Source organism: Onychostoma macrolepis, chromosome 13 (assembly GCF_012432095.1).
Source record: "Onychostoma macrolepis isolate SWU-2019 chromosome 13, ASM1243209v1, whole genome shotgun sequence".
NCBI classification, from domain to species: domain Eukaryota; kingdom Metazoa; phylum Chordata; class Actinopteri; order Cypriniformes; family Cyprinidae; genus Onychostoma; species Onychostoma macrolepis.
In genome coordinates this window covers 2,544,028-2,568,075 of record NC_081167.1, presented here as the reverse complement: position 1 = coordinate 2,568,075, position 24,048 = coordinate 2,544,028, and the positions used below count along the sequence as shown (strand labels likewise).

At 37.3% G+C, this 24,048-nt stretch overlaps 2 protein-coding genes across 2 annotated transcripts in view; both read right to left on the bottom strand.

Annotated features, from left to right (window-relative positions):
* Positions 1-415: 415 nt before the first annotated feature.
* Positions 416-19,792, bottom strand: bmp5 (bone morphogenetic protein 5). Its single transcript, XM_058795231.1, has 7 exons — positions 18,433-19,792; positions 14,267-14,459; positions 7,218-7,366; positions 2,679-2,876; positions 1,798-1,874; positions 1,582-1,692; positions 416-1,269 (listed from the first exon to the last, which is right to left on the bottom strand). Exons 1-7 carry the CDS (start codon positions 18,884-18,886, stop codon positions 1,120-1,122), a joined length of 1,332 nt encoding a protein of 443 aa, XP_058651214.1. The 5' UTR covers positions 18,887-19,792; the 3' UTR covers positions 416-1,119.
* A 1,438-nt stretch (positions 19,793-21,230) lies between these two features.
* The window catches only part of col21a1 (collagen, type XXI, alpha 1), a 129,881-nt gene continuing 127,063 nt past the window's right edge, over positions 21,231-24,048 (bottom strand). The window contains 1 exon segment of the mRNA XM_058795230.1: positions 21,231-23,421. Coding sequence (XP_058651213.1) covers positions 23,234-23,421 — 188 coding nt within the window. The 3' untranslated portion in view covers positions 21,231-23,233.

The window sequence follows — 24,048 nt, the reverse complement described above, 5'->3', positions numbered from 1 at the left end:
ATTGGAAGGAATCCATGATATTAAACAGTAGATGGGATTGTGAAGCAGCAGGAGTAATCATGCAGGGCAGCAGGCCGCAGGAATGCAAATCATCCACGCCGCTAGAAGTTAGGTTAGCAGGTGGCCTCCGCTATTCATTGGACGTCAACACTCTTTTTAGATCGGGACCACATAACATCTGGGTGCCCTGACCACTGGTTTCAATTAAGTCAAATACAGTCGCTCAATTTCCTGGCATTCGACAAACATGTACTTCATAAAAAATGGCAAGTTTTGATCAGATGAGGTCAACATAAACCTCATAACCCTAACCCTAACCCTAAACCTGCAACAAAAGGTTTTTCACGTAAAACCCGCAACAAACATGGTGTTAAGTCAACTGGTAGAGACAGACACAGAAAATATATTTGAAAATAGATTTAATGACATACAAACACTGTTCTAAAATAATAAATGCAATATTTTCCAAAAAAATATATTACTCAGAGTACTAATACAAGTGTATATAAGAAAGAAGAATATTTGCTCGAAGAAAAAAATAGATATATTTTGCATATCCACCCACTGATATCTAAAGCAAACTAATGCAATACTTTGGGCTATTTGAGGAAATATGTACTGTATAGTCCTAGGACATACTCAGTGCTTTTACAACAACACTACGATAATTTGAGTTAACAAAGAAAAACATTTGTTTGTTTAATTGCTTGCAAAATCCAATATGGCTGTTTTTCCCCACATAAAAAAAAAATGTCATTAGGTGACTTAGAGTTTAAGGCATTTACATTTCTTTTGTAAAATAGCAGCAGTTATGTTTTGGAGTGGTTGCTTATAAACTTGACGTAATCTAAAGAAAGGAAATTATACTTGATCCTGTAAAACTCTCTCTAACTGGCCTAACTCATTAACATATTCTCAGAGAGCAATCAGCTATGGATCTGTGGTAAGGAGTGGTAACTCATCTACATCTCTCATATTTAAAAAACGTTATTACAAAACAAAGCCAAATAAATAAGAGGACTCATGAGCTAATATATACATAATACTGTACATCAAATGTCAAAAACTATTTCTTTTGATATGTTATTCCAGCAATATGACACAGAAGCTCCTCTGTCCTCAATGACATCCACAGGACCTCACCACCATATTCCTGTACTTTTTCAGAATTACATTTGAGCTGTCATCAAAATAAAGCACCGATATGGCATTCAGTTTGGTCGGTGCACAGCAAGGCTTTGGCACATTATCAGGAAACATTAGATGGACCTGTGATGAGAAAAAAAGAGAGAGAAATGTATGATATGTGGGACTGTATTTTAAATGGAGTAACAATAGCAACAAAAAAAATGGTTTATCAAACAACAATATCTTTCAAACTAAACAATGAAATGTATTCACTTTACCATGAAATACATGAACTAGGATCAAAAGTTGATATATATACATACATAAATACATATAAAACTGCTGTCCATTTTAGGTCTAATTTTTGGAGCTGTTGCTATATATATATATATATATATATATATATTTATTTTTTATCTACAAATAGTCTATGATGAAGTACAGGAGGCTTACCAAGGTCTGCACAATCGCATGGTTTGTCGCATTCATATGTGCATTGAGTGGAAATGAACATTCTCCATCACAATAAAAGGCCGCGTAGCCCTCTGGAGCAATAATCCAATCCTAAAATGACAGAGAGACAGAGATGAATTCTCTGGTTGAGTGAAGCAATCACGCTGTGCAGTCTTGTAATTGATTGATGTCTTGCGAGCCGCCACATGTGTTTACCTGCCATCCTAAGTCGCGGAAGCTCACGTAAAGTTCATGCTTCTTGCAGGCTTGTCTCTGTTCACTGGTGTTCTGATCTAGATAACAGCAACAAAACGGAGGTTGAGCCTTCAAACACTGAAGTAGTCGTGTTGTTTAGTCTAGGAGTGTGTGTGGGCTCAGTGTGCTCTATGTTTGCAGCTGGCAGGACGTCTTTGTATACAGACTCTGAATGCAGTAAATACTCAGTAATTTGATGGCAGCAAAGGGGCCTACATTCAGAAAACATCAGGTAAGCTCAGCAGGTATTTCTCATGTGAGTCATCTTGAACTGTGGAATAAAACAACTGCTACTTATTAAATGAAAATGAGCTATGTTGTAAGTGATTTATATGAAATAGTCTACAGAAAATATCCCTAAAATAGGACAGGTATCACTGAAATAGGAACCCTAGGAAATCACACCTTTCTGTGGTGGCCCTAGCCTCTATAAACAGCAAAAGTGACGTGACTGTAATCATGCCTTGAACACCATCTGACTGACAAGTAACGTGAACCAGAGTTCATTTTGTTTTCACCTGCCATGGTTTATCTAAAACACTTGAAAAAAATAAATAAAATCATATAATGGCACAAAATTCTCCACAAGCACCTTCTTACAATGTGCCATGAGTATCTTTAGTAGATTTGATACCACTAACCTGACAAATTTCGCAAATCCAGTGAGTGGTTCAATTAGTTTGATCCAGTGATCAGACAAGAGGTAGTGAGATCAAGAAACTTCTTTTGAGTTTTTTGTGTAACATGTATGTGCACGAAAGTGAGCTATAGCTGCTCTGTGTCTAGTGGAAGTTAAAAAACATTGCTTACAGTTACTGTTTTTTTTTTGTTTGTTTTTTTACCTCCACTTTTGAGAGCTGGCGAAGATTTCTGTTGTGTTCTGCTTTTGTTTCTGTTGTGGCTCTTCCTCTTGCTTCCTGTGGCTCTTACGGAACGGAGCAGAACCTCACTGGCTTTGAAAAAAGCAACCAGGAATGGCTGTTTGGACTGAGGTCCGTTCCTTCCGATGATGCCAGCAGATTTCATGTTGATGCTTCTACCTGAAAATCAAACAGATGTATGCATCCGATTACAGAGATTAACGTTAGACAAACAGCCTTGATTAAGGCATGAAAACCTCTTCCTGGGTAGCAAAATCATCACAACTATTTATGACAGTTTCTATGGTCCACACAGATACTGTAATGATTGTGTACATGTCAAACTGAGAGGGAGAGGGCTGAAAACTGATCCTAAAATGCAGACAACTTCATGGCATCAGGTTCCCATTTAAGACAGAGGAAAAACCGGGCGTAGTCGTGACTCAAAGATGATACTTTTGTGAAGTCTCACGCTGGTAAACGTGTCTGTTTTTAAGCTAATATAATGAATATGTGAATGGAAATAACACCAGCTGCATTTCATGGTCCTTATTTCCAGTAAAACGAGTATGTAGCAATAATCAAAACAATAAAGCACTTGCAGGAAAGAACTCTAAAATGTTGCGCTGTCTTTAAAGTGACCAAATGTTTATCATTCAATAAATTACCCAACAAATTATTTACATAGAGCAATGGTAGTCTGGCAGACATTTATTGTAAAGCTCCACTAAATACAAAACACGTCCCACATTCACAGTTCCTCATATTTAATCTAGAGTTTCCCGTACAATGGTGTAACTCGCTACATAAACACCACATTACAATGCTTCACTGAAGAAATCAACCTGAACCAGTCCTGAACCTGTAGTAATTTTGTCATCCAACATCCAACGATATAGAAGTGTTGTAAATAATGCTACATACTAATGTGGAATAATAACTTCTGTTAATTAATTGGTTTGAGATTATTCTAAGGGCTTTTTGTTATCTGATGTTTTATTGCTTTATTTCCAGATGTGTGATTCAATTGCAGGTAGCCTCTTACATCACACAGTGCACTACAGCACATGCTTGCAAAAACAGCATTTTTAATTCTCTTGACATACTTAAAGACACAGAATGAAATTTGTGGAAGGAAGGAAATATACTGCATAGATTGTCCTGTATGTTATCTCACTGACTGTGCCCAAGACCGTCATCTATAGTATTTAAGTTCATGTCATATTAACAAGAAACTATGCTTTTAACCACAGGTTAAAAGCTGTAGTTCCAACAAAACATTTTTTGTGATGCTATTTTCCAATGGAACTATGATTTTGGGAAACACAGAATCATTGAACTACGCTGGTACTGATGGAACCTATGACCATAGTTGGCTAACAATGCTTTTGGGGAATGTACCCCTGGTTAGGAAATACAAATACTCAAAGTTGTTGCAACCCATCTTCACAAAGTTTAAACTGCACAAGCGTAAATAACACTTGTTATACAATGATATTCTATGACTAGTGCACAACTTGGGAAAACTGTAATGTTTTTGTGCAACAGATTTTGACCAGTGATCATTGACCATTGGCAATTTCATGAGCATTTCTATCCGTGAAACACTTTGTCAGTGATTTCTCAAGCAAAACTGGAGAATAATGTGTGGAGTGGCATTATACTCCAAATGAGAGCTGGGTCGTAACTGATCACATGTAATCTGGATTACGTTATCAGATTCCAAAAAACAAGTACTACATTCGAATGTTTACAGTATATTACATTTTATAATGCTCATAACCAGATTACAGTTACTTTTTATGGATTACATATTATTCACACAATGGCAGTAAATCATTCAGAATTTATTTCTCTTTATTTCTTTTTAAAATTTTTAATTTTCATTTCTAAACATTCTACTGTGTGTTATATCATTTAGCTTTGACTATATCCACAATATAGAAGAGCCAGGTAAATAAATCTACAAACCATGCTTCTGAATTTGGGTGGAAAACCACACCTCTCAAGCAATTATACCATGAATGAAACTAATTTGAAAAATTATGCAAATTACTAAACACTGCTTTGAAACACTATGTTGTCATCATATCCAGTGACCTTCAGTAACTGGTGATTCTGGAAATCTGGAGAAAAGTTCAAGCCTGAAAGACTTTGGGCATGTAATGTCATTGCTGTTTTCATATTTATTAATTTTAGTTTATGTAATGCAGGGATTTACAAATGTTTTTGTCAACTAAACCCATTTGACATAAAATATTTACTTGAAATATCTCTGAGGAAGTTAATATTTCAATAATTTAAAAACACATTCAAATGTTTACAGTTCTCTGATGTCAATTAATGCTGATATTGTCATGCAGGTAAATAAATTAAATATTTCTCTTTTTAGTGTTAAGTGTTTAAATAATTTATTTTACATTTTTATGATTTAATTACTTATTAGCTTTTCATCAGAACAAACAAACACACTGCAGTTTTGACATTAAGCCCAGTTTGGGAAACCCTGGTTTAATGTACTAATGTTTGATGTCGATAACAAAAATTGATTTTTTTTTCTCGCTTTTTTTATGTCAATATAAATAAATGTCATGCTAAGTTTAAAACAAGTTGGATAAAAATTATCTAAAAAGCAGTCACAATTAGGGGTGCAACGGATCGTAGATTATCCGTGATCCTTATGGATCAGCTGTGATCTGCGTCTCGGGCCGATGACGTCACTTCCAGGGAGGCATGCCCAGGCCTGTTGGACACGCCCCCGTCCCCTGACTCCACCCCCATGTCAAAACAGCGCCACAAAGTGAGACGCGCAGAAACGTGAAGCGCAAAGGGAAAACAGTATCGCAAGCTCAAACTTGACTGAAACGCAAAATAAACGTTGCATTGCAAATAAATTAGTAGATATGGCCATGGAAAATATGTATTGCAAAATCATTGCTTTTGCTCTGTTTTATTTATCTATTTTGCAATTCTTTATTTTTATTTGCAAAACTTATTTTCTTTTTGCAATACTTCATTTTCTTTTGCAATTCTTTATTTTTCTTTGCAAAACTTATTTTATTTTGCAAAACTTTATTTTCTTTTGCATATATATGCGGCATTAAATTGACTCCATAATTATATGAGTAAATAAATCCACACAAACTAGCAGATTAAATCAGTCATTTGAAAACAGCGTGAGTGATTCAGCTGAACCACGTCTTCTCTCTTCCACTCTCTCAAAGCGGCTTCACATCAGCGCATCTCGTCTGCAATACAACGAGCTGCTGCACGCTGTCGCTGATCCAAGACTTTCGCTCGCATTTCGGGACAGTTGAGAGATTTGTCACTTGCTTAATCCGGTCATTGTTGCATCTTCACAAAAATGCACGTCTTTTTAAGCCAATCGGTACTCGCGCGCTCCAGAGGCGGTCTCAAGGCTGAGCGCTCAGAGTCACATCTAAAGCCGCCTAACGATGATCATATTGAGTTATTTTTCGTAGTTTGTTGTTGAGAATAAGTGGCCAAATACACACAAAATTACGCAAAAATGGCCGTCCTGGCGAATATCCAGGGTTTTTCTTAAGTAAATGTGAACAGTTGAGAAAGAAAATGCATGCGATATAGGCTATTGGAACCGTGCATGTCTTGTGAGAGCAGAGAAGTTCACGTGGCGTCTTTTGCGCGCTCAGGTTCTTTTATTTCAAATGTAGATGTGCCGCAAGCGCGGTCATTATGGGGGATTTTTCATATATGCACAATATGTCAGCACAAACTTCTTTCATATTGGTTCGTGAGGAGGGGGATCCGACAAAACGAGGTGCCGGATCTGATTTCGGAGGTGCTGGTTCCGGATCCAGCTTGTTCCGGCACAAATTAAGCCCTGTATACAGCTGATTAAGAAAAAAACCGAATGTGTGTCAGTATTTAGGTCCGTGCATTTAGTCTTAAAGAGACAGCAGCCTAGAAATACCTACGTCTGTCTTGTCTGCTAATCAAACACCACCACAGCTTTAACAAAGATTAATCTGCATTTATCTTATGCAGTAAGCATTACTGTGTTGTTTTACACTTACACTGTTACTGTCTTTATAGCTTATAATTTTATGTTGTAGGCTGTACATCTATGCTTGGAATTTGTGCAATTGTTCTTGCTGTATTACTGACTTTAGTAGTTAAGCTAGTAGTTTCTGCTGGGGTATAGAAGTACTTAAAGTAAGCTTTTAGTTATAAATGAAATGCAAACTTTTTTTTTACTTTTTTTTTTGCTGATCTGAAAAATGATCCGATCCGTGACTCAAAATCCGTAGTATGATCCGAACCGTGAGTTTTGTGATCCGTTGCACCACTAGTCACATTACAGTAACTAAAATGAGTATGTTACTAACTAAAGTTTTCATCATGTAACAATGTACTACAATTTGTAAGTAATCTACCCAGCGCTGATACTCCAGTTTCCAGTACCATCCTCTAAATGCATTCTCTGACACAACATGAACTGTGTGATTGTCCTTAATTAAAGCACAGATGTCCCTGTCTTACCGTCAGTGGTCTCCACGCAGAGCTGCAGGCCCATGTTCTGCTGCGGGTTCAGGACCCAGTGATTACTGGTGGCCGTGATGTCAAACACCAGCCACCCCCCATCAGTAGCACGGATCTTTTTGGAGTCCAGGAGAAATGTTTCAGCATCCCTAATGAGACAATAAGAATGCACTGAAAGCACAAAATCACAATGAGATTTACATTATATTTTTGAATATTATATTTGACTGTCCGCCACAAATAGATGAATGTTAAACTGTAATGACATGTTTGAAATCCGAGACGAATGAGTTGGATTTTGCTGATTGCAGTCATTCTGCATCTTAATTAGCAATGTTGATTATAACATAGAATAACAAATATTGAAACGAGTGCAACCAAATTTTCTCTCAACCCTTCCTTTTCATCTCAACCACAATTTTGTCAACAAGCCATTCCTGTTCATCTACTTAACTGACGTTCCAAAACAGCACATGGGCCACACAGTGAGACAGCGGCCCTGATCTCACAGACAGGAAAAATGATCAGAGACAGTGGCACGTCCCAGCATGCCACAATGAGGGCAAGCTCAGCACACCACCGCATTCTGTGTCCCTGTTACAACTCAATAGTCTCATTTTCTTTTCAACTTCGGCGTGACCAAGCCAATACAACTGACATAAAGTAGGCGATCTGCGCATCATATTATACACTGACCTCAAAAGACAGGGAGAGATGAAAACAGACCCTAATACATGTTCTCAGAACTCAGCAAGTATCATGGAATTCTTTGAAGTACCTTGGAGTTGCATGTGAATACCATGGCTAATGGTAAATCATTCAGTTCCACAGTACTGTGGTGTTACCATCTGTTAATTATTCTGATTCCCCTATTGATGATTCTTTCAGCGCTTCAAAAAGTGCAAACCCAACACATGAATAAGTTGTCATGAACCAAATATTCTAAACAAAAACAATGGTATTTTTCTGTATTTCTTTTTATTAGAGGACCATCTGTCAAAAACTTTGTTCTGAATGTTTATCTTCAATTGCACTTTGCCATGTGAACAACCACACTATAAAACTGAACAGTGAAATGAATGAATTAAATGAAATGAGTTAATTTCACTCAAATAATAATGAAAGTTCATTGGACTTAATTGAAACTCATAATGTCGTTGTAGCAAGGTGAACTTAAAATTATTGTGTTTTCTAGTTCCTGGCATGCTTTGCATCAGACAACAAGAAAAATAAATGTAGAAATTAAGTGTTATTTTGTGCGTTTTTGCACAAGATTAACATAGAGAGACATAAGTTAGTACTTAAATGCTGTGTTATGTTAGGATTTACATAGATTTCTGTTATGTTGGTTTTGTAGTGTTACCGTTGTGGTGAAGAGTACAGTCTGTGGTTAGGTTAAGGATGGACAGCAAAACTTCAGGGGTTGGTTGCGAGGTGGCTTCACTTGTTATGATGTCTTGAGCAATTCAGTTTTATATTAGTAGTTGTAGCCACTGCAGCGTGAACGTCGTCTCAGCTATCACTGCGGGAGAATGTGTCAGTGTGGACACGCATCATCTATGCCAGGCGTAGTTGCGCCTGATCGAAGTTTTAGTTGGTGCAACAGGTGTAAATATTTATTGTTAAGCTGGACGTTGCAAAGTCCAACGTAGGGCTTACACCCAGATTTTTATGTCTAGCTGGTGCAACTGGCCCCAAGACTACTTTTTTTTAAGTTAGTAGAGCTTACAATGTTTGAGTTTGTTTACTTAAATGTTTTGAGGCAATACGTTTCCTCAAATGTTTTGAGTATTCTTAACTTATCAGGTTTTACAGTGCAGTTGGTAATTGCACTGATTTAAGTCGTATGAGCCTTCAGTTCAACATAAAACATTAAAAGTTTTTGGTTGATTTCCAGTTGGACACGACAAAAGTAATGATTTGTTGTGGCGAAAAAGTCAAGAACCGCTCTGGGGTGCGTTTCCCGAACAACGTTGTAACTCGCTGATTAACCACCATAGTACGATGCATTGTTTTGGAAACGAACTAGCTAGTCACGACTGTTTCCCGAACACGGTCACATCTCCGTCGTTTGAACCACATTAGTTCAACAACATAGAACCATTGTTAATGACGTCACACGCATGTGTTGGAGGAATAACTTCTGCTATTTAACTGATTAGAGATCTCTAAGATGCTGCTGTATTGAACATGGTACCTACTGACTAATTTACTATTTTTTGTTCCCTGTCATTTTGCTTTATTTGATGTTTGATTCATCGCGAGTTCCCTCTTACATCACACCCTAAGGGGTTCCCTTAGGCATTTATGCACATGCGGACTTTTCAAAAACGGCACTTACAAAAATACATAATTAAAATGCATTTTATATTTAGATAGAATGGAAGATACAGATAGTACTGCATGTTAGCTTGCTTGTTGTGCCCAAGAGCATATTTATTTAAGCCCATATATCTTATTAACAAGAAACTATGCTTCTAACCACAGGTCGTGAGCTGCAGTTCCAACCACATAAGTTTGTGACGCTGATTGCAAACGTTCGTTTGAACTATGGTTTCGGGATGCTGGTATTCTGGTAACGACGGAACTTGCGACCATAGTTGGCTAACGATGCTTTTGGGAAACGCACCCCTGACCGATTCAGCCATTGAGTGAGTCATCGGACTGATTCACACAAATAGTAATCTCGTGAGTTTCAGACTGATTTATGAGTCAGTTCATTAAAACGATTTGGTTCATTAGAGTCGCTTGCGAGTTGGACTACATCAAACTGCGAGCAGTCAGAGAGGACAATGCACTAGAAACATGCGTGGTCTATTTACTGTGTCGTTTGCTTTCATTAAATTCAGATTTTTCTCTGCTGAAGAGAAGCTATGAAATTAAACTATAAATTAAACAAGTTTTGCATAAGAAGTAGTTCTCTATTCTTAATCCTAACCATTATGGTATCAAAGTAACCTCCACAATACTGTTTTGTGAAGGTGTAAAGTTTCGTTTACCGCTATGCCTTTAACACTCACAGTGGGCACCCTTTGGCAGGCTATAAGAAGTGGGTGCTAAGCTGTGAAACACTAAATTCCACTAATCACAGGAAAATCACAGTATGGACACAGGAGTGAATGTGCGAAGTTGTGGGACATGGACGCCTCATAAACACAGCCATGAGGAAGGGTTCCAGGGCCTCTGATGGCAGAATCCATTATAAACCCCTGTTTCATTGCCCCAGGAGAACTGTATCTCCGCTTAAATGTTTCAGCTGCATTCATTCATGGTGAGAAAAGGCCTTGTCTATGGTGTACCCATGTATGACTCAAGATAAGTCACGGCTCTCAATCTAGATTAGAAGACCATTAGAACCATGAAGAGGCAGGTGGGCACAGACTCACTTTTAGGAAGCTTTGAAAGTCTCTTGACGCAGAGGCCCTCTATTAAGGCCAGATGGCCCTGTCTGGGGTGCAAGCGCTCTGACAAGCAGTCGAGATACGCAAAGAGTGATAACTGATGGACTTTCAAGACTTTCATAAGTGCTGGAAGTTGCAAATGAGCTGTTAATGGAAAGCTTTATCCATGGCCATTACCAGCAAGTATATCTGGTGAGACTGAGGAAGAACAGGTTTGCTTTGGTTCGGGTGAGCTCTGGTTAGGCGAAATCGTTCCTAGAGGACAAAAGGAGGTCTGAACCTGACAGAACTGATGTCATGGTCTTTTAGTTGAGCCCAGATGGCTATATCCTAAAGAAAAATCAGCAAAGCTGGGGTAGTTTTCTTAGGGAAAATGTTTCCATACATCATTCCACAATGACTATACAATCTTTCTTTGCGAATTAAAGGTACAGGTTGGACCTCCCATACTTCAGATGTTGAGACAGACTTGTATTACCATTCTAACTCAAACCTCTGACATAAGCCAATGTAACAGGTTCAATATCTATTATATAATCGTGGATTCCACATCTTTTGAACAATGAATTGAAACAAAATAATTTTGTAGAGGTTTATAGTTGAGGATAACTTAAAAATGTATCTGAAAACATATGAAATGTTATTCCTCAGTAAATCCTACAGGAGTTTTGTTCTTTTTTCCTGGACATTTCAAAAGTTCATATAATACTTGAGTACGATGAAGGTGAACAGATTTAGCTTGCTGTGCAAAATAGAGTGCTCAAGTCTGAGGATTACATAATAACAAATGTAGTAATGAATGGATAGATTTAAGGCAGGAGATGGGGTGATGGAGGGATGCTGGAAGAGTCATTATGGCAGTGAGGTATGCAGCTGTTTATATACTCTTGCATAATGATTGACAGGATCAAATGAACTAGCTCCTCCTCAACCTTGGTTTTAAAACTCCATAAAGTAAATCTTCTTTGAGGAATACTCAGAATGATAAAGATACCAGTTTGCCATCTGGATTCACATTCAGCAAAAGCAATGATATTAGTTACATATTAATAGATTCTGTAGTAAATACGGTACAGTAGTTGTAAAAGCAAAGCTTGAGACACGTGTTCCTGAATCAAGTTACACAACATCATCTTTGGAACAAGTTCCAAAATATGTTACATTAATATTAGCCAAATGTATTAAACTTTTTCCACATATTTTCTGTAAAATGAGTAATCCGAGACGTTGTGTACCACTGTCATTCTTTCAATGGTGACAAATTACAGTCTTAAAACATCCTGACGCATTCAGTTTAATCGTCACAAGGGAAACCTCCAGATAGACTCCAGACTCACTCGTGTAAACAGGATGTCCTTTTATTTTCCGCTTGATAGCCTGCCTAAAGTGTTTCACAGACCAGGCAGAGCTTTAAGAGACTATCCTACAGGTTTAATTGGAAGTCAGGTTTAATTTAAACTCAACGTGTTACTCTGGGGCAAAAACTGCCGCTGATGCTTTGTTCAGCTGTAAAAAAGCTTTTTCAACACAATATCATTAGTGTGTGTAGTGTTTTATGTACTTGTAATTAAATGTTCATTTATACATAAAGCCCTATTCGGACTGGATTAGTTTTACAAGGGTAGATGGAGTAATGTTAGTTTACCGCAGGACGTGTGTAATATTAATGGCCAATTCGCACGGGATAAGAAATCTCAGTTAAACTACCAGAAGTGGGAGGAGTAACTCGAGTCACTCGAGTCACCTCCCTGTCGTCATGTGCGTGCTACATCCATCGATTTATTAATCAAATTAATTAAATTATGGTTGGATTCTGTTTGCAATGGACACTTACCTAAAGCTAACAGAAGTTTCGTGCCTCTAACAAGTGCTTTCGACCTTCTTTTTGATCTGAATGGTATGCATTGTCATATGCAGAAAACATTCGAGGTTTGCCGCAGACTTGTCCCACCGCCTAGAACACAAATGAATGTTTCTTCAAGCGTGGAAAATATGCGGAAAACTACTTTTAAATAGGAAATTACGGAATATTTACGTACATATTTACAGCTGGTATATTCGCACGGGATTAGTATTACCTGAGGTAATTCTTCCGGACCTTTTACAGAAGGTAAAAGTTTCCGTAATCTTTACGGACATCTTCCATAATGATTACTGAGATGGCACATTCGGACGGGACTAAAATCACTGAGAAGCTCTGGTAAAAATTACTTTACCCCACCTCTCCATGTAAAACTAATTCCGTCCGAATAAGGCTTTAAATACACGAGGGAATAGTGTATTGTAAATGCCCAGGTTTGTGGTTTGAGTATGTTGTGATGTTTTATAAGTTGAATTTGTTTATTGTGTCATTGATGTTGATGCTGCAGAAACTGTCCTGCGGAGGGACAAATAAAGGGTACTACTACTTTATTATATTTAAAGACATACAAATGTTTACAAATCATCTGAGATTCACAGAATTTATATTTTAATACATGGGAGTTTGGATGCAGTTCACAAATAAATGTATTCTCTGACAATGTCTCTCCATCATTTATTGAAAGTCCTGCTATGAGATTGTGTAGTAAACTAACCTAGCAAATGTTCAGACAATTTTGATTCTGACCATGCAGAACAATTAAACACTGCTGTCCAAAGATGTGTTTTCTAAAGAAATTAATACTTTTATTCAGCAAGAACAGATTAAATTGATAAAAATTGTCAATTGTGACATTTATAATGCTACACAAGGTTTCTATTTAAAAAAAATGCTGTTCTTTTGCACTTTCTGTTCTTCCTGAAAAAAAAAGTATGACGTTTCAGGAAACATATTAAGCATAAAAATCAACACTTTATAGAATGATTTCTGAAGGATCATGTGACACTGAAGACTGGAGTAATGATGCTGAAAATTCAGCTTTGATCACAGCAATACATTTCATTTTAGAATATATTTAAATAGAATATGGTTATTTTAAATTGTATCAATATTTCACAATATTACTGTTTTCATTGTATTTTGACCAAATAAATGCAGCCTTGGTGAGCAGATGAGACTTTTTTAAAAAACATCAAAAAAAACTTTTGAACGGTATGTTGCCCATCTATTTGTTTAGAGTGTGCAGGAATTGATAAAGTGTTTGTATTTTTGGCATGTTCTTTTAGACAGCAAGAAACATGATCTTTTTTTGGAAACTATACACCACTTGTCAAAAGGCATGTTTACTCATTCTTTATTACTATGAAGTGAAAATATGAAATAACACAAGTATGAGAATAATGTTGTGACCGAGAAGTGATCTAACTAGTATTTGAGGTTCTTCACTCTCTCAACCATCTTTTTGAGGTTCATTCTGTGATGCTTTTAAATGGACTTGAAGAAGTTCATACTGTATGCATTAGACACTTATTGGCTGCTTTTCCTTTGCTCCATCTGCTCCAACTCATCCAGACATTTTGATTAAGATGTAGTGGCCAGGAATTCCCTGAGAATTAATCATGGCCGCTAACAATGGTGTTTTATTTGCAGGTGCTTTTTGTGTTCTTTTATTTCATTTTGCATTATGTAAAAAAAAGTAATTTAAGGAATGGGATCATGGGAAACATTAATTGGCTCTAGTGTGTCCAAACTTTTGAACGGTAGTGTAAAATGAGGAAAGATCTCACCTGTTTGGATATTCTTTGATGACTTGGTATATGGTGACCTTGAGTGTGATGTTCTCATATCTGACGTGACTTTGATCCTTATAAATCCTGAACTCGGCGGCGGTCACTGCCTCACCTTCCGGAATCTGAGTCAGGTCGAAACGAAACTCCCTGTAGTGTCGTCTGTGATGGGAGAAATCCTTGTCCCGCTCAACTGCACGGAAACACAAAACGCACATGAGAAGCTGCATGGGAGTCGGTTTTTTTTTCACACTGTAGGACGGAGGAAGACTATCGCACACATGTAAAGTGTCAGGAGCTGCTTTCTTTAAAAAGTCATTCATCAAAATCGTCAACATTCCACACCTAATCCAAACATTTGGACGACCAACAAAAGCAGTATCCAGTCCATTAAAGCAGCCATCTAAGCACAGGTAGCAGCCGCTACACAAGCCCTTCCCTGTATGCTCTATCCATGATGAATGGGCTGTCAGGTAAGAAAAACAGGCCTTCGCTAATAACACACTGCGTTAGCAGAGAAAAGCAGATGAGACACAAATTTCAAGTGAACAATGTATTACAAGCTTTCTACTCGGATATTCTGACCTCCCAAGATTCCCATTTCTAATCTGCTGCAAATACCATGTGGGTGAGATGTTATCACTGTCAGAAATTTAGTGCTACCTCCTAAAAGTGTCCTAAATTGTAGAAACCTTAACGAGCAAACATTTTTGATATATTGGAGGTACCTGGTAGATAAGGCTTTCTCTATATATCTAGAAACTGCTTTGCCAGATGACGATGAAGCATTGCATTCAATGTGTGTTTTAACCCTTGAACGGGCCTCTGAACATTCAGTACGGCACCAACTGAGGTGTGAATGATCCTGCTGAAAATATGCCACTCAACCTGATCACACCATCTCTACCAAAAAATATCAAATAAAAATCGCTGCAGCTTTCAAGAATACAGCATGTTTGCTGAGCAGATACAGATACAAAAGAAAAAGTGGGAAAAGAAGTGGGTAACATCATTTACAAACATTATTTTATAGATTTAAAAATAAAATATAATTCATTTCTGGTATGGAATTTACAGCTGGTATATTCGCACGGGATTAGTATTACCTGAGGTAATTCTTCCAGACCTTTTACAGAAGGTAAAAGTGTCCGTAATCTTTACGGACATCTTCCATAATGATTACTGAGATGGCACATTCGGACGGGACTAAAATCACTGAGAAGCTCTGGTAAAAATTACTTTACCCCACCTCTCCATGTAAAACTAATTCCGTCCGAATATAATCTATAAAATAATGTTTGTAAATGATGTTACCCACTTCTTTTCCCACTTTTTCTTTTGTATCTGTATCTGCTCAGCAAACATGCTGTATTCTTGAAAGCTGCAGCGATTTTTATTTTTTTATAATTCATTTCCTAGAAATTAGTGTCTGTGTTGTTTTGGCAGAAGCTATAGTTACGTTTTTGTAAGGCAATAAAGAAACAGATAAGCACAGATAAGACTCTTTGTCTTCTTAGGACTCAGGATTATTACAGAACATTCCAACGTACAAGCCTATTTTTTTAAACCCGCTTTAATCACAAGAGATGTTTGATTAGGAAAAAAAAAAGCAATGGTATATCGGAAAATGCTGAAACATGCTGTACTTTTTACCATTAATGGACATCTCAACCATTTGGTAGACATGAAACTGTTGGGTTTGTAAAACTAAACACGGACTGGTGGTATTACTGAACTGCAGAATGCAAAGGAACAAAAGGGTTAAAGAAGAATATAAAACATGAGCTTCTATTTGTGCTAATTCCATGTAGTCTGCAATTCTCATTTCTGAAGCATTGCCTAAAACATGCATGCATGAGACATACAGCACTGCTCATGAAACAGCAGAGCTGAAGCGCGTTTGCTTTGTGGTGCCGGTGAAAGAGCGCAGCTCGGCTTCTCTGATAGTTTATCTACAGTGAAAGTCTGTAGTTACTTAACACGGAGAGGTCAGAGGGCAGGCCACAGTTACACCAGCTGGCCAGACTCAACTTCAGCATCCTGGCTGCTAATTAAGAACAGAAGATGGGGATCTAGTGCTTTCCGGGCAATACAGAGATATTGTTTCATTAATTCAGTGCATTCATTTCACGAGATCAATGGAGAAGTTAAAGTACATTTTGCCTGCATGGCAATGAACCAGCCGAATGGAGGCTTAAGCACAATTCTCCATTTGCACTACTCGTAGCTGTTGTTTTTCTTTACTATGAGTGTACATGAGTCTACGCTGTACATGCCCTCATTCTCCTGAGTGAAAACACATGGAGCACAGTTAAGGTGATGATGGGGGACTCTACCTTAACACACACATTTATTTACTCTGCCAATCTGAGGCCCAAACTGTGTTTATACTGAACTCCCTTTTGTATTTTTCAGACAAATCCATAAAAACAACAAATTCATACAAGATTTTTGTGATTCATCTGGGTGTAGGATTTTATCCTCTCCATAAACAAAACAGTGACCTTTAAAGTCATGTCCTTTAATGGAAAAACAAGCAAAAATAAGGCTAAACCAGCGTCTAACGCATAAATTAGATTAGCAAAGAAAGAAAAAAGGCACTAGCTACTGGCACCAGATTACCAGATTTAGACCAAAAGCAGCCTTTCTTCAAGCTCTTTCCCCTGCTTAACAACAGGAAGTAATTAAGGCAAATTATCCTCAGGTCAGACAGTCACTTGATAAGTTTACATGAACTGTGAGGTGAGAGGTCACAGCCACTGAAGTTGTATACAGTTCAGCATACACTTATCGTCTTATCGCAGCATTCTTCAAATAACAGCAAAAAGCATTTATTACTAACGACAGGATATTAACAAACCCTGCATGTCCACGTCCTTCATGGTTTGCTTCACTTTTTCTACGGTATGTGCATGTATGCTTTCTAAGAAGTATATTCTGATATAATGACACTCTTTATAGCCACATTTTTATTTTCTCTCTAACCTGCAATTGCCTCAGAGTTTCCAGTAACCATACAGTCCTATATATACACCGTTTATAGAGTTTTCAAGGACAGCGTAAATGTGGAGGACTATATTCCAGTAATATGAAAAAAAAAAAAAAAAAAAATCACCTGCTATTTTAACACTGTCAACACTCCTGCCTTGGATTCAAAAGAAGGCACTATATTTGAAATCAAATAAATGATCTATGGCATAGATATTAATTCCTTACAAAGACACAAACGTTTGCATGGACCAAGCAATAGTATAAAACTGTTTAATAACAATAATTATTATCAGACAAACTTGCAAAAATAGTCTAATAGAAATGTATAATCACTTAAGTGCACGACTTCATCAAACGGCCTCAAAGTGAAACATCGATGGCATTTCCATAGCAGTGTTGTTGAATAATGCACTTATATATATTCATTTCAATGAGATGTTTTCACTCCAATAACCAGAAAACGGACATCATCTAAACATATTTTTATTTATTTATTTTGTTTTTGTTAAACAAACCATGTAAGAAGCATGTTTACTCAGCTCAGCCCTTCTAGACTCCCGTGTGTCTACTAAATTCAATAGGCTATAATTTAACATTTTATAAACTTGGTGAAGCACTAAATCTGTAATATTGTGACAAACGAAACGGCAGCTGGCAATTATCAATAATTAGCATTTAAAATCAGGAGCTACTGTAGGCTGTAATTGCATTCCTTCTATAAACGAGCACATATTTTAAGTTTAAACTTAACGTGTTCTGATGTCTGAGGCCCTTTAGCTCAAAAATAAAGGCGTGCTAAATTTGCACAACTTCATAAAAACTAAATATAAACAAAAGTTCACATTCTCCCAAAGGAACAAAAAAAAAAAAAAAAATTCGGAAGGCTATCTCTGAGACCCCAGATATAAAACACGAACAAACGCGATGAATAACATTCTCTGACTGACATAAACTCCGTAGAGATGTAGCCAAGGCCTGCTAAATGTTTATTTGTATTCAGTATGACACCAAATAAAAGCAGTAGGCTATCATTATTCCGAAAAGTGCATCAATGTATATAGATCAATAAAACGGGTTCCTACGGTTTAGATTTGACAAATGCGAAATGACACTACAAATATTAATATTTCACACATACACTTTAAGAGAAACCCCTGCCACCCAACTATACGTACCCAGATTGACAAAGCTCATCACCATATCCGCGTCATTGAGAAAGTTGGTGTCTTGCGCGGAGGCCAAAGGAGGGCTCTGACTGGTCAAGGGCGCCGCGCGGTACGGCTGCTGCGGCGCGCTCGAGTATCCATGTGGAACCACAGAGGCGCCTTTACGCGCTTTCCCAGAGAGCGTCTTCCCCAGTATCGCGTCCTCTTCCTCGGTCGTCATCGCGTTGTACAGGTCCAGCATGAAGAGCGGTGCCGACGACGCTTGTTTACCCGGGGAGAAGGGCCTGGGACGGTGAGGCAAGCCCAGGATGGAGAGGATTTCTCTCTGGATCTCTCGCCGCTCGTGGTTACGCAACCGCCTGTAAATAAAGCTCGAATGCACATGGTTGTCTCCTAAACCGCACTGAACGCCGTGAAGAAAGCCGAGACAGCTCCACAGAAGTCCAAATGTTGGCGCTCTCATCTTTATTTCTCAGGATGATGCTTTCACCAAGCGACTGCTGGGTTGATGATGGTGCTCACCATGGTGCACCATTAATAGCTGACTTTGTTCAAGTTCTTTATTGATCGAGTCTTTATTCCGTATGTCCTCTCAAACCTAGAATGAATTTCTTCTCAGGCTTCAAGGTGATGCCTCAGGTCAGCAGTTGCTTGCGCCGTGCCATTCTTAGGCAGCATCTTCACTACTGTCATTAACCTGAATTGAATTCTGAACTGAATTGTTTAACATCAAACACGTAAAGTAGAAATCGAGAGACTCTTCACCTGCGCATTTACTGAAAGCAGCAGCACCTACCGCCTCGGAACAGAAGCGCGCAGCCTCAGGAGTCAGTGCATCAACTAGCTCAAGTTGTGCATGCACCGACAGAAGACTACATCCCTGAAAAAGTGTTGAAAGCGGTAGTCCGTCCCACACTCTGGAGGGTTTGCATCAACCTCTAGCGGTCGTATATAAAAGTTGACCTGGGGCATGAATGCAAGCTCACCGTGAAACGAGAGACACTTGATATATGAGACCTTTCGTGATTAGTCAAAGGAAAAGTCCAGGCGGGCAAACACCTGTCAGCTTTATTTCAGCGTTGCTCGGTCTATTGGCTTATATTCGAGCTCACGACAACAGAGTGCACTTTTCCAAGTAATAGTTTGTTATGGCAGTGCCGTTATTTGGACTTCTGTTATTATTATAATTTTTTTAACTTCTACAATGGCAAACAACTTCAATTGTGAGACTTTACAAATCTGCAAACTTAATATGGATAAACACTGGGCTGGCTGTTAATACCTACAGTATACAATACTAAATACCAGGCTATATTTTTACTATATATATATATATATATATATATATATGTGTGTGTGTGTGTGTGTGTGTGTGTGTGAGTGTGATTCTTAGACTATGGGCACTTTTATGTTCTTTGGTCATATTTTTAAAAATACATATTGGACAAATTCCTCTTTCTTTGTCAAATTAACAATAAAACCACCTTAAAATCACTGTTTTCTCCTTGTCACACACCCAGACTTTTAAACTTCAACAATGAAAATACAGTTTAAAAATATGACTTGTCTGGTAACTATTAATGTACCTGAATTAAGCACTAGTAAAATAAATAATTAAAATACATTATAGTATTTAATGTGAGACCACTATCAATATTACTTTTTATACAAAATATAGCTGTCGCACAGTATTGGTGTCATTTCCACCACAACACTGTAATGTCCCTTTAAAAAGTTTGTGTTAAATATTGTTGAGGTGGTTTCTATGGAAATGTTCAGTGACATCAGAGCACATGTTGGACATGGAGGGAATTTAATTTTTCATCAACAACATTTGAAGAAAAATCAAGGTAAATATTGCTTGGTCAGTTAATATATTTATTCTACGTCATTTCCAAGCATACTGTACCTTCAAGGGTGTTTTAAAAAAGCTAAAAATGTTAAGTTAAATAAGAAAAAATGTATTTTGCAAACATGAAATGCTAAGCATTAATTCAAAGCTAATCAGTGAAGCTATCTTCCATTTTTTTGCACAAAAAACTACAGAAATGTCATTTCCACTACACTGCCTCTGTAGTGGAAATGACATTTATGGTTACAAAGTACAACTGATATATTTAATGACTTTGTGAATGGAGTTTAAGACTTTTTCTAATAAATATCTCTGCTGTTTCTCTACATTCATGTTAATTCATTGTCATTTCCACAACACCCTGTCATTTCCATCACCACACATTTTTAAAAAATATTTAAAAAGTTCTCATCACACATTAAAAATGTATCCACAATTCATGAGATCATGCTCTACTTAATATAAAAATTCAAGTCATTTATTTTCTAATAAACTCTTACCCAAACCAATATTAAATTTCAGAGTGTGACAGGTGTACGGTTCAGCATTTGGTCCTTAGGGCAGTTAATTTATCTCATTGACAAATGTATAATTATTGTACATTGTGGAAAATCTGGTAAAACTAGTTACAAAAATGATCTTAGACAATTCTTGAGTGGCATAAGTTATTCTATATTTAAATAACAGCTGTATTGAGATGTGGTGGAAATTACATTTGTTCATTGCATGTCGGAAAAATGTAAAACATTAACAATTTCTGTTGTAATCTAAGTTTGTCCTCTTACAGACCTTAAAACTAGACAAATTATTTAAACTTATGAGACTGTGTTGTGACTTTTGAACATTTTTGAACATACACACTATATATATATATATATATATATAGTGTGTATGTATATATATATATATATATATATATATATATAAGCTGATGGTGAAGGAAAAAAAGCCAGCAAGTGTCAAGTGTGGGAACTCCTTCAATACTGACAGCTCATTTGGCTGGCTGGTTGTCTATCCAAACAGCTGCTGTCTGCTTCATACTTTAGTCTGTGTTAAGACGTAGCCTGTGTAAAAAGACGTAGGCCTACTAAACTTGACTTGACTACTTACAAAATGTGAAAAAGAATGAGTGTGTCCAAATATTTGACTTGTAGTGTAAAAATCCAATGTATGTCAGCTCCGGGAGGGCACTTAAATACATGAAAGTGAATCATTTTAGGTTATCTCGAATGAAAACCTAAAAGGCAAGTCTTAGTACGGAACATCCAAAATGTAAGAAAAGAGTAACAGCGACATCTAGGAATGGAACTCAGGCTGAGCGCAATTGCAGGAGAGCAGCATTTTTAACAGCAAAAGTTTTTAGTAGCATTTTAACTTTAATGATTCATTTGTGCAGTATCATCCTGTTATGTTACCTATTTCAACATAATCTCTTTTCAATCAGTAATACTCAATTGGAACGATTTGATTGGATCACCTGTTACCTAAACTACGTAAATAAATGATTTATCACAGGTGATGTGCCTCACATTGAGATTTTCGGTTTTTGCATGAAACCACTATTAATGTATGACATTGTTGTGGAACATTGTAAGAATGCTGCAAATCACAAGCTTGAAACTATAGTATACATTTCCCACATAAGTAATATTTTTGTTACAAAACATGAAGCAACAACAGCAACAAAAAAATAATAAAAAAAAGGTTTTAATTAATGTTATCAAAAGTCATTCAAACACATCAAAGTTAAAAAAAAAAAAAAATCACTGCAAAAATAAGAAAGCGCTCTCACAGGAAAAGCAGTAACTGATATCAGTTCTTATAAATAACAAAAAATTATACATTTATGGGAAAGTGAGCTTTATTACACTCTACTACACACCCTTTATCAACCAAGGGTAAAAGATAAAAAATGCTTTCAGAATGGTGTCTTTCAAGACAATTTGCTGTAGAGAAAGGTGGATTGAAATGTATATGATAAATTTGTTCAATTTACCTTTTTTTTTTTTTTTTTAACATTTAATATAGATATTATCAAATCACACTCACATTTGTAATCTGAAGTGTAATAAAGAGTTCCCACGACTGTGGGAAACCTGGAATATCAGAGAATTATAAATTGTGACCCCAGGCCTGGTAAAGGCCTGGAAATTAATAAAATCTTACACATTCATGGAAAAGCCATGGACATTTCTATACTGAATATATGTATATATATTTTTTCTCTAAAATATTACAGGATATAATTTAAAATTTTAAGATTTTTTTTTTATTATTTATTATTTTTTTTATGTTTCCTGTAATCACAAATGACTGAAAAAAAAAAAAAAAAAATCAGAGAAATTCACTGGTCAAAAGATGTGGGAACCCTAGTAAGCACTGCCTAAAGGGACAAGAATTAAGAATTAAGAATTAAAAGAAAGCATGAAGCATTGCAGAAGAACTCCCACTCTTCCCATGAAAAGCTTGCAAGCAGTAAAAGAAGCATCCGATCAAAAAGAAACACAAATGCAAAATTGACAGTAAATCTAGCTTCATAAATACAACGAGATGATTGGCTGGTGATGGATGAACGCCACTTGGGGGAGCAAGAGAGTGAGGAAGGAAGTTGATGTCTAGGTAGAATTTCCACTGCGAGTGTTGCAGAGCTCCTCACACTGGGTGCTTTTCACAAGTTTTCGGCTGATGCGTTTCATGCCTCATGACAAACAGCGTGAATAAATCATGGCACATCTCAGCTTGTGACACAGAAAAACATTGAGTCATGGACAATCGGTGGTGTTAATGTAGGCAACATCATATTATTTACACTTTAAGAGGTACTTCATGTGTCCATGAGTGTGAGACACTCTCGAAAAATATGATCATCCTGAGATTGGAAAGATTTGCTGTTATTGTTTACTTTCATTCACTGAGCAGTACCGCATCCAGACTGTCTGCATTTCAGCCAAAGCTGTGTCAATAGTTTGGCCCTTTACTGAAAGGATCTCTTCGCAACATTGCGCTGTAGCACATGGAGGGATGGCACACGCCTGGCTGACCGGGCTCGCCGGGGTGCCCCCTCTTACCCTCCTCGCCGTTGTGACCAGGTGGGCCTGGCTTACCTGGGTGACCCGTTTTTCCGACCCCTGGTGGACCCATTGGACCTGAAACAAAATAATGTGTCTGTTAAGTAATGTGACTGCCTATATTACTTGACTTCATTAATTATTAAATATGTCTCATCATTTCTGTCCTAACAACTCTCAGAGAGTTTAGCAAGGTAATATACACAGCAATGTTGATGTGTTTGGTCTTGGCGGAATAGATCTGCAACACTGCTGCTGCCAAGACTTGTACCGAGACTTGCTGCTGCCAATACATCCACAAACATGTTGCTGTGAGCATGCAGGAAATAATGCTGCTGCACATATAACATATGAAATAACCCCATATAGCAGATCTATACAGGTGGAGCTGGGGAAGGTGGAGAGTTTCTGAAGCGCACTGCAACTGCTACAGCAAGCACTAGCCAAGATTTATTATGTCGGGCTGCACCACGTTAATAATGATGTGATTATGTCAAACTGAGTTAGAAGCTATTGACCTGTGCCATCTCGAGTTCATGACAGAACTTTGTATTATTTAAATTAGCTTGATGTACTATGGAGACTGTAACCTTCCTTTGCAAAGAGAATGCTACTGACAGATTGGCAAGTCAAATATATTAGACCTGACAACAAGAGTAGAGTGAAGTGCTATTGCTCATTTCACGGCATCTATGGCCGGAAAGA

Excerpts from the sequence above, each read along its gene's own strand:
- bmp5 (XM_058795231.1), bottom strand. The coding sequence starts at position 18,886 with ATGAGAGCGCCAACATTTGGACTTCTGTGGAGCTGTCTCGGCTTTCTT. Across the intron at positions 2,877-7,217 it reads CTGCGTGGAGACCACTGACG|GTAGAAGCATCAACATGAAA; the intron begins GTAAGACAGGGA and ends TTTGATTTTCAG. Across the intron at positions 1,693-1,797 it reads TCCGCGACTTAGGATGGCAG|GATTGGATTATTGCTCCAGA; the intron begins GTAAACACATGT and ends CTGTCATTTTAG.